Raw genomic sequence first — 14,092 nt, 5'->3', positions numbered from 1 at the left:
CATCCTCACACTCAACTGCTGCGTTGCACTTTACCAGATGATAAATCCCTCCCCATGGTAGACCTGGCGTCCGGTGTGTTTGTATTCAGGCCCGGTGCGCATGCCTGGTACACAGCAGGCGCCCAATGAGTGCTTACGCAGCTGGCCCGTGAACTGGATGGCCTCTGAGACCACCGAGACGCCTGGCAGAGCTTTGGGGCAGGGGCCGTGGGGGCACCGAGGCCGGGAGGGGGGCGCGTCCTTCCAGGGGCGGTGTCCCCCCTCACTGGCTGCCTCCCTTGTGGCCCGGCCCCACCGTCAGCCAGCGGGACCCCAGGGCAGCACAGGCTCCTCGCGCAGTCCACGTCCCAGGCATCCTCCCGCCCTCCATATCCAGGCCAGGAACAGGGCGGGGGCCACGGAGGTGGGGGCTTCCGGGTTTACGGTGTTTCAAATCACAGACATAGGTCCCCCGTGTCACCATGTGCTTCCGCCTGCCTCCGACATGCTCTCACTACACCCCGTAGCGCGGTTTCCGACGTAAATGGATCTGTTCTTAGAAAGAGAGGCTTTGTCTCTATAAAACGCACCCGTGTGGTTACATGTTCTCATACATGTGGGTCTTAACGGTTGCCCGGGACCCCAACACGCAGTTGTCCCTTATTTCACATGTTGTTACATTTTTCCTGACTTTTCACTATTATAAATTTTGCTAAAATGCACAGTTATTTGTAAGACTTTTGCTGTTTCTTCTACTAGTCAGGAGAGACTCCCAGACAGGAGACTGACCAAAGAGTATGAAAATCTTGGGAAATGTAACGCACGTTACAGAAATGCACAGGGAACTAACTTCCAAGAGACTTGTGCACGGTGGCTGGCGACAGCGCCGCGGAGCCGGTCCGGGCGGCCTCACCCACCGCAGGGTGACGGGGCGTGTGGCGCCTGGACTCCAAGGGCTGCCAGGTGAGCCCCGGGCCACGGGACCGCACCCCGGGCGACTGTGCCCCGCCTGCCCGGGGACCCTGGGGTGGCCACACCCCGACGGCCAGTGGCCTCCCGCCACCTCGGGGGCTCCCAGGCTCCGCCTTCGGCAGGTGGCACACCGGCCCCCAAGGCTGCGGACGCGGCTGCCCAGGCCCCCAGCCCCCAATGAGAGGAGACCCTGACCCCTCGGCGGCTCCCGACCCCAGCCCCCCCACCTCCCCCTGGCTCCCCCCTGATGGCCTCCCCGTGGCCCTTCCCATCCCCAGCAGCCCCCCCACCTCCCCCTGGCTGCACCCCCCTGCCTCCCCACGGCCCTCCCCGACCCCAGCACAACCCCCCCGCGTCCCTTCCCTGACCCCAGCAGCCCCCCCACCTCCCCCAGCTGCACCTCCCCTGCCTCCCCACGGCCCTCCCCGACTCCAGCACAACCCCCCCGTGTCCCTTCCCTGACCCCAGCACGCCCCCCACTTCCCCCTGGCTGCCCCGCCATGGTCTCCCCGCGGCCTTTCCTGTCCCCAGCACACACACCCCCCGCTGGCTCCCCGCCCCCCCAGGACGACGTCGGGAGCTCCTCCCTGCACCCGCAAGGTGAGCCTGAGCTCTGGGCCCGCTCCACCGCCCCCCAGGGGCCCCGTCCAGGCTGTGGGCCCAGGCCACCCACTGCGCCTGCAGGGGTCTCGCTGCCTGGGGGGCTCCTTCTTCTCTTTAAGGCCTGTTTAAACACCGCTTCCCCGGGGCCCCCCCTTACTTCTCGGGTCAGGGCCCTCCTGTCATCTGCTCCAAGGCAGCCTCACGTGGCCCTGCCTGCCCAGTGCCTGCGCCGCCAACATCTGGGGCACCGCCTGCACGCACCGGCTCAGCCGCCGCACCCTGGACCCGAAGCCCAGGCAGCGGGCGTCAGGCTTGTCCGGCCCAGCCCTTGGGCCCAGCACTCATCACCCCAGGGCTAAGGACCGGGCGAGCTCCAGAAGATCCGGGTCTACCAGAAAGACGTGAAAGCCTCCACTGTGCACAAAGATCAAGCCTGTAGCTCAATGATGTGGACCTGCATACGTGCACTGAACGGTGCCTCTCCTTGCCTTGGCTATTTGTATTACGGTGACTCTGTCACCCTCAGTGGTTCCCCTAACAGTTAATGAACAAGTCTGTATTTAACATTTTGTCCAGTCGCGTGCTCTGGCATCTACGTTCAAGCCCTCCTGTTTCTACTATGTTCATGCAACCAAAATGATCCTTAGAAATAAAAAGGAAAAATAACTCCACTGATACCATGAATTTCCAGTGGTTAAAAGCTGATTCTCCCCCACTTTGTTCAAGTCAGCATGACTTCTTGGTAGAAATACATTCTAATTTCTGCAGAAATAGCAAAGAACTCTGATGTTCCAGAAATAAAACCAGCAGAGGGAGCACAGGAACATAAAACTAGTTTCCGAGGTCCCCATGGATTAGCAAATGCTCTGCTGGCCTCTGGTACTAGGCCAATTCCATCATCACTAACCCACATTTTACGAGGCCTGTACGGTACCGGGCTGAGGGGTGAATGGCTGGGGCTCTGCACCCAGGACGCTGTGCCCCGGTGCTCGGTCCGGCTGACGAGACCCCCAACATCACTCTTCAGCGGATCTGCGTTCATCCTAAGGTCTTGTTTCGGGGCTAAGGGAACGAGGAGATTAGCCCTTACCAAACCCCTTTGCCCAGAGTTTGGGGCCTCTCAGGGCCCAGGAGGGGATGAGCTCAATGGCAGGTTTGCACCAGCCTGGTCTCGTAGACATCCCTGCTCTGGTGACGGACGGACGGAATAGCAGGGCAGTAGCCAGACTGGCGAGGGGCCCATCCTACTGGCCAGGGAAGAGAACAGTACGTTCTATGTGGGGCCTGCTGCGCTGGCCTCCGTGCTGGTTAGTGACTTTCTGGGGCCATATCTGCGCTTCCTCAAAGATACTTCATGATAAGGCCAGGAGAAGGCTTTAAGCTCTGAGAAAGATGAAGGCAGGACGCCAAGGGGACACTGCATGTGAGAACCAACCCGGGCAACAGGAAGCCCCAGAGCCATGCAGCTGCCCACGGCTCCCTGGGCTCGGGGCAGCGAGAGGGCTGGTGGGGGGGGGTGCCGTGGGCCACCCGGGAAGGGCGGCGTGCTGCGAAGCCCCGCCGAAGGGCCCGCTGCCGCCCCGTGCGGGCACCCCTTGCCCATCGGCCCACCCCTGGCTCGCCCTTGAGCGGCACTCCGGGACGGTGAGGACGGCTTCCTGGCGGCTGGCCCACTGCGCTCTCCATGCGGGGCCAGAACCATCTTTTAAATTCTGACCAGGTTTGTGTCTTTGCTTAGAACCCTTTCATGGTTTCTCACTGATGTCAGGCTAATGCCTGGATCGTCAGCAATCCTGACAGCCTCTCCTGTCTGCTCGGGCTGCCCGCTACCTTGTGCTCGGCGTGCCAGCCAAATGGGGTCCCAGAGTCCCCAAGAAAGATTTTGCAGATCTCCATGCCTTGGACTACTGCTGTTTTGTGAACTCAACACTCCTTCCTTCCCAAATATCTTCAGTCAAGCAACACCTATGCTGGGAAGGCCCTCCTGGCCCACTTGGCGTTCCTGGAGGTGCCCGGGCCTGCACCCCGCCACCGCCTCACTCCTTAGCTTGTGTGTCTCACGGGGCCGGGGAGGATCTGAGGACACTGTACCTGTTATTTGTATGACAGGAGTCGTGGCTGAAGCCAACCAGGGAGAGCCATGAGTAGAGAGACCAGGGTCTGGGCACAGCTCACAAGGAAGATTCCTAAGGAGATGGCAACGAGCAGCGAGAGAAACAGAAGAAAACTGGGAAAGACTGGGGCGCCCGGGGGGCTCAGGGGTCGAGCGTCTGCCTTCAGCTCACAGGGTGATCCTGGGGTCCCGGGATCGAGTCCACATCGGGCTCCCTGCTCAGTGGGGTCTGCTGCTCCCTCTGCCTCTGCTGCTCCCCCTGCTTGTGCACATTCTCCCTCCCTCTCTGTCTCCCTCTCTCCAATAAATAAAGACTTCAAAAGAAAAGAAAACTAGAAGAGAATGTGTCACGGAAGCCAAAGGGAGGGCTGCTACGAGCCAGGAGTGGCCACGTTGTAAAACGTGGTGGAAAGGTGAAGCATGACAGAGGATCTGGCAACCAGCGGGTCCCTGGCCACCTTGGAGCAGCAGACAAGCCACACTGCGGGCGGGACGAGGGCAAACGACAGGTGAAGACTTCGCAGCAGCTGGCAAGTGATATTCCTTTAAGAGGCTGTGTTGTTTGCTAGGACACAAAGAAATTACGCCCATTGAAGGGAGCCAGCCGACTGCACTCCCCCGACTGCGAGGTCCCCCGAGCAGGCCAAGTCCGAGACAGACAGGAGACCGGGGGTTGCCAGGGGCCGGGGAGGCGAGTGGTGATCTGAGTGTTCTGAAGGCCCCTGAGCCACATGCGTAAAGATGATTAAAATGGTGAATTTTCTTTCTGTACATTGTACTATGATTTAAAAAAAGAAAAAAAGCACTGCTATTAAGAGAGTAAGATGAAAACTGCTACAACAGGACCAGGATGGAGAGGGGTCTGTTTGTTGAACAGAAAGCCGAGATGCTTATGCATGTTAATGCATTGAGAAGAGGGAGTTAGTCAAAAGGGAGACAAAGGGCGTAGCTTTGATGTGCAGATCCCAGGAGAATCAGCCCTGGGGACTCCCCAGTGAGGCAGGAGCCTGAGAGGAAGACAGGGAAGAGGAAGTTTGCTTGTTGGGGAAGACTACACGGGGGCAAGAAAAAGACTGTATTTTTTTTTAAAAGATTTACTTATTCATGAGACACAGAGAGAGGCAGAGACCCAGGCAGAGGGAGAAGCAGGCTCTACGCAGGGAGCCCGACATGGGACTTGATCCCGGGACTCCGGGGTCACGCCCTGGGCCAAAGGCAGATACTCAACCATCGAGCCACCCCGGGGCCCCAAAAGAATATGTTTTTAAAAGATTTATTTATTTTAGAGAGAGTGTGGGGGGAGGGAGGAAGGGCGGAGGGGAGGGAAGGAGAGAATCTCAAGCAGACTGCCCACCAAGCGCAGGCCCGGGATGAAGGATCAGGGAGACTGGTCAATAAAGACAAGAGCAAACGGAGCTGGAGGCAGGATTTAAAAAACTGAAAGATGAGGAGACTCGCGTGAGCAGAGAAACACAGAAGTGCCGGGCTCCTGACGTGGACAGTTCTGGGTCCCTCCCAGGCCAGGCTTCGCCGGGGTGTCGGTGGCTAAGAAGAGAAATCCAATTGGGAAAGACCTGGGTCCTGTCTACAGGGGAAGCTTCTATGTGTTCTTCTTCCCAGAAAACATAGATAATTAGGATGATCTTTTACGACCCCTTTCCCCTGGATTCAATTTCCTCTTTACTGCATTCCTTTCTTCCCCTTGAGGAAATCCCTTATGGTCTAGGTACTAACCCATTTTACATCCTGATTCACCTACTTATGCTCTTATATGCCATCTAAACTCAGTATGAACCTTGCTCTGTTCTAAATCATAGGTTGGTCATCTGTGAGAGACATAAAAAGCCCATTAAGAACCATGAAAACAGGCAGTGACTCATTTCCCAGGGTCAACATTACATATTAAACATACTAGTAAAAACGAGTCATTATCATCTATTCCAGTGTTTCAGAGGCTAAGCATGGATATTTTGTTACCTTCCTTACATGATCCTGAGCAGATCCTACTCCCTCCCCAACAAACAAATCCTAAATAATAAAGGGGGCTTTGGGTTTTACACTGAAAAGAGCCCAGAAGGAAGTTAAAAAAGAACTGGACCTTTTTATGAAGCCTCACTACCCACAATGAGCTTATTATTATTATTATTTTTTATTTCACTTGTCTGAGAAGCGGGGGAGTCTGTCTCGCACACCATCTTCTCACCCCAAGGGTGGAAAGGGCAGACTGAGCCAGCTGTCTTTTTGGCCTTCTGAGGTTTGTGCGGTTGCCACATGGTCTCAAACCACGTCTCATCAATATATGTGCCAACACTGGCTTCCTCCAGTGCGACGTGACAGAGAACCAAATCTCCAACCTTTTGAAAAGAGGCTGGTTCCTCTTTTGTCTGCACTGAAAATTCCAGACAATTTCTGACATTCTATGTTACTGTGCCATTCCGGAATTGGTTAAATGTATCACGTGCGTCCGTGCACACCGTTCTGTGTCGCTTTGACAACACGGATCGTAATGCCAGAACACACGGCAGGTGACAGGTCCCTGTGAGAGCGGCGTGTGGAGGTTCTGCTTCCAATCCCACCTGTATGTCCTCTGAATGCCGTGACCAGGGTGCAGGTGTCTTGCTCCAGTGTGAGGATGGTCACTTGGCCTGACTGGTCACCAATAAACACATGCCGGGTTTCAACATCAAATCTATCATGTAAACATTAAGGATCATTTCTCAGAATTGATGGATTTACATAAACAAATAAATGAAACCAAGAAACGTGCAAATCTTGTATGAAGACAGCTTGGCCATAACGCTGGAAGATACAAAAAGTAGACATAACAAAGTGAAAGATGCAGTACCATGGGACGGTAAGACTCAACGCGGGAATGATGTCACTCCTTACAACATGAATTAACAAATTTAATACAATCCTTATAAACATATCAACATTTTCCCCCCCCTAGGGCTAGGGAAGTCTAAGCCCACATAAAAAAATAAAAAGAAGAGCCAGGAACATTGTGAAAATAAGAATGATTATGCTATGTGACAGGAGAGGTTAGCGCTACTAGAAGTGGAACACGTTACAAAATCTCTGTAATTAGAAGTGCGGTATTGGTGCCTAAACAGACAAACAGGACCATGGGACGAGATGGCAAGTCTAGAAACAGACCCCAGAGCATGTCTGATAAGGGTGGCTCTTCAAATGAGTAAGGAAGAGATGGGGTAAAAAAAAAAATATTGGCATAAACTGGATAGGCATTTGGGAAAACAGAACAGGATCTGTGTTTCACGTTCTATATCAGGATAAACTGCAAATGGATTAAGGATCTACGTGTAAAACATGACAACTATTGAGATCTAGATGGGAGAGTCCCTTTATAACCTTGGAGTGGGAAACGCTACTTACTACTCAAAAACGTAAATAACAAACACACACCATCAGCAAAGCCAAAAGAAACACTGGAAAAAATATCTGCAATCCATGTCACAAAAGGCCCAGGCCCCCAACACAAGAAGAACCATCAGGAGGAAAGCAACCACAGGCCAAACAGAACCAAGGGCAACACGTATGAACACACAGTTCAGGAAGAAATGAAGGTGAAGACTGAGCACGTGAGAAACGGGCCGACCGCCAGGCTTGGGAAGAAGGCTGCCTACGGGGCTGACGTGGTGTCCGGCCACCAGGATTCCAGGAGGGTCCCACCTTCGACGGACGAGAGTGGCTCACTCCGCCCGGGCTGTACACATAACATGGTTCACGCCAAATACCTGCTTTCCTCTTAGTCTGGAATTTCGGTGCATGTGAGGGTCAGAGAGAGGCTGACTACGTGACCAGCCTGCAGCAAAAGCCTAAGGCACACTCCGGAGTCTCTAGGGGCTTCCCCGGTTGAGGACACCAGGCGAACCTAGAGATCTGTCCAGAGATACACTGGCCGGAGGACAGAGGGCATGCCTGAGGCTCTTCACTCCATATTATTTTAGATGGCTCAAGTTTGAAAACAACAAAAGGACTCCATCAAAAGGGGACTTACTGAATTAACTAGGATATATCCATGCGGTACTAGGGGAAAAGATCTCCACATCATAAGCTCACCATCGTGGGGGAATTTCCGGGGCATATTATTAAGTGGTGAAACAAGCCAAGGTACATTAAGAGTTTATAAGCTACACGATCTTTGCCTAAGAAAGGGAGGGCAACAGAATTGTGTGTGTGCACGTGCGTGTGTGCGTGTGTCTGCGCGCGTGTGTTCATTTTACAAAATGAAGCTCTGGAATCATGTCATTATTTTACTTATTAAAAATATATACAAAATTAAAGGGAAAAAAATCCCCCAAAGTGACAACAAAGTAAAGTGAGTGAACCTAACTATCGAGTTGCTGGTAAAGCCATAGTTAACAGAATTATTTCAAGTGACTTTAACACACAGCGTTTCAACTGTCTGTCCTTGGGAGGATATATTCTAAGGACAAAAAGAACTGCAGAGAAATCTCACTCCGTAGCCTTGCTGCTATAATGCTGCGATTATTATTCTGGAACAGCTTAAACATAACATAGCATAAAACGAGCATGTTAATGTTTCAGGAACCATAATTTCCAGCCCAAGATAAAAGAATCAAATACAAAAATGAAGTTAAAACCCTGTTATGTTAAATCTGAATTTATTACATGAGTCAATGATTTCTTTTCTTTTTTTTTTTTAATTTTTATTTATTTATGATAGTCACAGAGACAGAGAGAGAGAGAGGCAGAGACATAGGCAGAGGGAGAAGCAGGCTCCATGCACCGGGAGCCCGACGTGGGATTCGATCCCGCGTCTCCAGGATCGCGCCCTGGGCCAAAGGCAGGCGTCAAACCTCTGCGCCACCCAGGGATCCCAATGACTTCTTTTCTTTTCAGGAATACACACACGTATGTTTCCTAGCTAGCTCTAAACTCCGCTCCCTGAGGGAAATGGCTGATTCAGGACTGGGGCAGAAAGGTACAAGATAAGCTTCAGACGCGCCAAAGAGCAAGGAAGCTCTCAAAGGCAAGTGTGGTTACATCCAGACACTGGAGCCAATGTGGTGGGGCTCTTATTGGCCAAAGATGGGACAATATTAACATTCAAAAAAGACAACTTCCTGAAATCTACTAATGTATTGTTTTTAAGTCAGAGTTTATAATAATGCTCAAAAAGAAAAAAAAAAGACACCTATTGGAGGTAACCAGGGCACTGAATCTCTACTCGGAAAATGAGCAATTAAAGAGAAATCAGAACTTATGTTGCTTTTGCCAAACTGACTGTAGCTCAGGGTAACCAAGTAGCTCAAGCTAATGAGAGGAAAGTTCCACTTTATGGAAGCATTCCACATATGTTAATATGTGGGGGAAAATGATGACAAAATTGCCATTTTTGCAACCCCCGTGAAAGAACTGGTTCAGGGGAAAGGACTAAATGCAGGGCTGATGCGGAGGCCAGCACTGCAGGCACCTGGCGGTCACCACCTGCAACACGGATCAAGCTCAGCATCCCTGGAAGGGTGTGACAACCTGCCACGATGTGCCTCCTGCTGCGAGGCAACCAAGGGTGCTCACCTGAAGCTGACTCTGCACTGAATCAAGACCTCGAGAGGCAGCTCTCGGCTCCCAAGAACACATGGGAGAGGCGCAGGTAGAACCAGCGAAACGACAGCACAAGGACGGAGAGATCACTAGAAACAGGGCTGCCCCTGGGAACACAGCCTCGGTGCCTCCGACACCGTACAGATGCACAGAAAGAAGAAGGAGGAGATCACTGCTCCGGACTGGGGAGGGACTCCGGGTGTGACAACCATGTTCAGTGTGTGAAGTGGATCTGGACCAGATTTCAACAGACTCACTGCAAAAAGCCAGTAAGTGATATATGTGAAAATGGATCGATCATTCTACACTATCGCGTAGTGGTTATACATTTTTAAGAATAATAACAGCATTGTGATTGCCGAAAAGTTCTGTATTCATTCGTGGTGAAGCATGTAAGGATCATATGACATAAGGTCTGAGATTTGTTTCTGAATACTCCAGGAGAGACAGACAGAGAGAGACAGAGAGAGAGAGAGAGCCAGAAAGACAGAAGAATCAACGCTGGGTCTGATGAGTACGGGAGCATCCATTATAGCCTCTTCTCCACTTGGTGCATGTTTTGAAAATTTTCATAATAAAACTTTTTTTTTTAAAGTAAAGGAGAACAAGGCATCACAAATTCTTTCAGTCTCATGGACAGCAGAGAAGTCATACTCTCCAAACAAGTTGTCAAATATATATATACACACACATAACAGTATTTAGTATTTATATGGAGTAAGATCACCTGCTACATTTACCTATAGATTAATTATAAGAACACAGACAAAGAAACAAATGCACTCTGACACCGACCAGTCTTTATGATGGCAGGTAAGTAGTAGTATTCTCCTAAAAAAGTAAAAATGCAAACAAGAGCTATTTGAAAGAGAGCAGAGATAAAATCATACAGCCTCAAAGCCAGATGATTGGCATTAAGGGTGAGATGAGGAAATATAAAAATCAAGATAATCTGAATAGCCTTCCAGTACTCTTGTCCTGAATACGAGCAGATCTGAAAGAGTCTTGGTGAAAAGACCTTGTACTAGGTAGGGGGACGTCTTGGAAATATCTTGAATGTGAATAACGGCTTAAAACGAGGACTACCTAAACTGTGCAGAAGCAGGAGAAATGTGATGGAAACACGGTCACGTGACAAGACTGAAAGGGGAGGCCGAAGTGTTCACAAATTTAAATACTGGCCCGCGAAGTGGGGAGGGAAATCAGGTCTATTTCCTAACATCCACCCGCGGGGCGAGCGTTGGGAAACGCCTGCATCCCAGGGCGGCCGGCTGCGCGGAGGGCCGGCGGAAGATGGAACCCTGGTTGTGACCTCGAGAAGGTCCCTTCACCTTCTCGAGCTTTGGTTTCCACACTGTGGAAACAGACAACGTGGTCTTTTTGTTTTTACCCCTAATTATCGTTCCGGCAGTGAGCGGAGAAGCCCCGGACAGAACCCTCGGGAGCTGCGAGTGGAGGCCCCGTCTCCCCCTCCCCGTCCGCCTGATTACTGCTCAGTGCTGCTTCACCCCTGAAGCATCAGACCTTTAGCCACAGCAACCAAAGACTTTGAGGTTGTGTGGAAATTAAATCTTTGAAGCGTCAGTCCCTTGGTCTTCCTCTCTCTCTCTACTTCAATTTTGGCTATTTTCACGGCACACGAACTTCTCCCGTTCGAGACCCGAACGAAGAGGAAAAAAGGCTGGATTCCCCTGCATCACTGACTTGGATGAACGACGGTTCGAGATGGAGATGGGAGAGGTGGTTCGTCTCAGGCCGCTTCGTGTGTGGGACGCCACCAGCGTCCACTAGGAAGAGAAACTGGTGTTATTCAAACACCTTCCCTTAAAAAACCTGTAAGTATGGAATCTGGCAGAAAAAAGAGGAAAGACATGACGTAGAGGGTTCCCATGAAAAAACGGGTTTAACAAACAAAGGGAGGCAGAAGGGGGGGGCGGTGGGATGGGGTCACCAGGTGACGGCCACCGAGGAGGGCACGCGGTGAGATGAACACCAGGGGCTGTACTGTGTGTTGGCAAACTGAGTTCCAGTAAGATCTAAAAAAATAAAAACAAAACAAAAATAAAAACTGGACTTTTGTGTGAGCGCCACATTGCCCGGGCACGTTAGGCTGTGACAGCTCCCAGGAGGCCCCGGCCCGGGGATGCCACCTGCTCCTGCAGCGCCGGGAAGGGGCCCGGGAGACGGGGACAGGGGGTCGTTCCCAGGCCGGGGGAGGGCCCGGCAGAGCTGGGCCATGGGCCTCCGGGAGGGGCTGTCCCCGCAGCACGCACGCAGCTCCACGTGGCCCGGGCCAGGCCGACGGCCCCCAACACTGCTGGCCGCCCGCCGCTTTTGGGCACACGCAGGGGCTCGGGGCTCCCGCCACAGGGCTCCGCTGGGAACCCGCAGCCCACGCCGGGGGAGCCAGAGGCCGCCGTCAGGACTTGGGCCCTGGCGCTGCTGTCCTGTGTCCACTTTCAGAGGGTTTAAAAAGTGAACTTCGTAAGGGCAAGAGCTGCCCGTTTCCTGGGTCCTTGGCGTGGCTAGTGACACGGAAGCCAGCGTACGAAGCACGAGGACGCGGCCGCCGGGTGCTGCGGTCTGCGGGGGGGGGGACAGGGTGACGGGGTGGACGGCGGCTGAGGCCGCGACCTGGGGGTGGCACCTGCCGACTCTGCAGCTGGGCGGTGCGGTGAGGGCGTGGCCCCGTGTGGCCTCAGCCGGCCCGCCGGGGGACGAGGCGCTGGCCCGGGCCACGCCAGCAGGGAGTCCGCATCTGCCCACGAGGCGGCCAAGCGTTTCCATCCAGGCACGAGGCTGGGCTCCACTGGCCTCCGCAAGGGACCCGGAGCCTCTGAACAGCCAGACCACGTCCCAGAGGCAGGTGGGGGCCCCCGCCCGCCCCCGCCCGCCCCCGCCCCCCGTCTCTGGCCTGCGAGGTAACGTGCCACTTGTACAGCCTTCCATGGCGGCCGGTCTTCATTTCTTCATCTTGCTCTTCCAGGGCGGGAAAGGAGAGAGGACAGGGCCGTGACCCAGGCTAACGTGCACACATGCACACGCACGCACGTGCACAGCTACGGTCTGCAAGGACCCAGCACAGCCCTGCCGCTGGGAGAATCACTGCAATCTGAAGCGAACACCCGAGAGCAACCTCGCTCCTTCCTCCCCCTGCTGCTGACCAGCGGCCGCAGATTCCCTCTACTCGCTCGGTGGACGGTGGACAGGGGTTCTCTGCTTGGCAAACCGGCAGCCAGGCCCGTCACTCCTCACCCCGTGGTGGCGGCGCCGCATCGTGCCTGCCGGAGCCCCGCCAACCAGCGGGTGGAGCAGGTGCTGGCCGCGGGCGGAGGGGTCCCGGACACCTGGGGGTCACCGCCAGCATCCCCGCCCCTCCTGGGGGCCTGCATCGCGGCCTGTGGATGCCAGCCGGCCTCGTCTGGTTCTGCCCGGTGGCCTCTCCAGAAATACTCGGAAGACACGCAGGCATCTCGTGCTCCTCGCAGCCTTACCGTCCACGCGTAAACCACCCTCATCTCCGTGTTCGGAGCTCCTGACGCCTGAGGCTCGCACATCGGGCGGCGCCCCGTCTGGCATCAGACCTGTGTCACAGCCACTCCTCGACCTGCCCCGTGGGATCTGTTCTTTGAGGGGAAATCACCCCCTTGATCCACCTCCAGGAAGACCCTCCCCGACGTGTGCATTCGTCACGTCAATGAGACCCTGAGCTAAAGGGCAGCTCCGCACATACAGCCACAGTGTCTCGAGGTGCACATACCCCAACTTTTCCTGACAGAGGAGTCACCAGCTAAGCTCCCACCAGGGGATTTTTGTCCAGCAAAGGATACTGCAGGCCCGAGGCCACGGCACTGGTGCGGTAGCCTCCCAGGCGCCGCGCACTCTCGGAGCAGTGCCAGGCGAACAGCTTGTCCTGCCCGGTGCTCAGCACCCACTCCAGCTCCAGGACAAACAGGATCATCGTCACTCTGCTCTGGTGCGCTAAAAACCAAGAGACAAGAAAGTAACCCAGAGGGCACGGGGAGGGGGGCGAGCGTGGTGCACAGAGTCCCCTCCCCGCCCCCCCCCCGGCCCAGGCCCGGTCTCAGCAGCACGGCCCAGAGCACGGGCTCACGCGGGGTGGAGGCCCACCCGGAGAGGGCCAGGCCCAACGGCCCCAAGGTCTCCGAACCACCCATCTGCTCCCCGGGCTCCGCCCTCCCGCCTGCCCCGACCCACTGTCCCGTCACCACGGGGCCTGGGCCTCCGGGCGCAGCACGGTCCCGCAGCCCCAGGAGTTTGCTGTTAGCGATCACATGCAGGGGAGGAGGGCGAACTGCCCCTCACGCCCGAGGGAAGGCGGGCAGCTCCGACATGGGCGCCACCACAGGGTCACCGCACCACACGGCTTGGTTACAAGGAACGGTTCAGGGCACCGGGTGGCCCGGTCGGGGGAGCGTCTGCCTTCGGCTCAGGTCATGGTCCCGGGGGCCTGGGACTGAGTCCCGCACGGGGCTCCCCGCCTCTCCCTCTCCCTCTGCTCCTGCTCTCCCTTGTGCATGTGCACTTGCTCACTCGCTCGCTCTCAAATGAATAAGTGAAATTTTTTTTTTTGTTTTAAAAGAAGAAACTGTTCATGTCACCTACTCTATCTCCCTATTTTACATGTGGGTAAACTGAGGCACAATGAAGTTGAGTAGTCTGGCCAAGGTCTGGAGGCTTCCCAATTATTGGATAAAATCCATAAATAGTTGCTTCCTTCTCCTACACTCCTAGAGGGTGAGGTGGGGGGTCCACGGCTGCTGAACAGAGCTGAGGGGAATGAACTACGATGGATTCCCTCGAGCCCAGACCTCA

The 14,092-nt window shown here is 54.4% G+C and overlaps 1 protein-coding gene across 5 annotated transcripts in view; it reads right to left on the bottom strand.

The window, feature by feature from the left end:
• Positions 1-14,092, bottom strand: part of WDFY2 (WD repeat and FYVE domain containing 2) — a 162,222-nt gene that overhangs the window by 23,697 nt on the left and 124,433 nt on the right. For 4 of the 5 annotated variants that reach the window (XM_072783236.1, XM_072783235.1, XM_072783234.1 and 1 more), the window contains 2 exons: positions 13,087-13,237; positions 6,244-6,356 (listed from right to left, as the gene is read on the bottom strand). The exons of the other annotated variant lie outside the window; for it this stretch is intronic. In XM_072783236.1, coding sequence (XP_072639337.1) covers positions 6,244-6,356; positions 13,087-13,237 — 264 coding nt within the window. The remainder of the gene's footprint in view (positions 1-6,243; positions 6,357-13,086; positions 13,238-14,092) is intronic. 5 annotated transcript variants of the gene reach the window in all.

Source organism: Canis lupus, chromosome 17 (assembly GCF_048164855.1).
Source record: "Canis lupus baileyi chromosome 17, mCanLup2.hap1, whole genome shotgun sequence".
Lineage (NCBI taxonomy): Eukaryota > Metazoa > Chordata > Mammalia > Carnivora > Canidae > Canis > Canis lupus.
The sequence above is the reverse complement of the archived record's forward strand: the minus strand, read 5'-3'. Positions and strand labels throughout refer to the sequence as shown.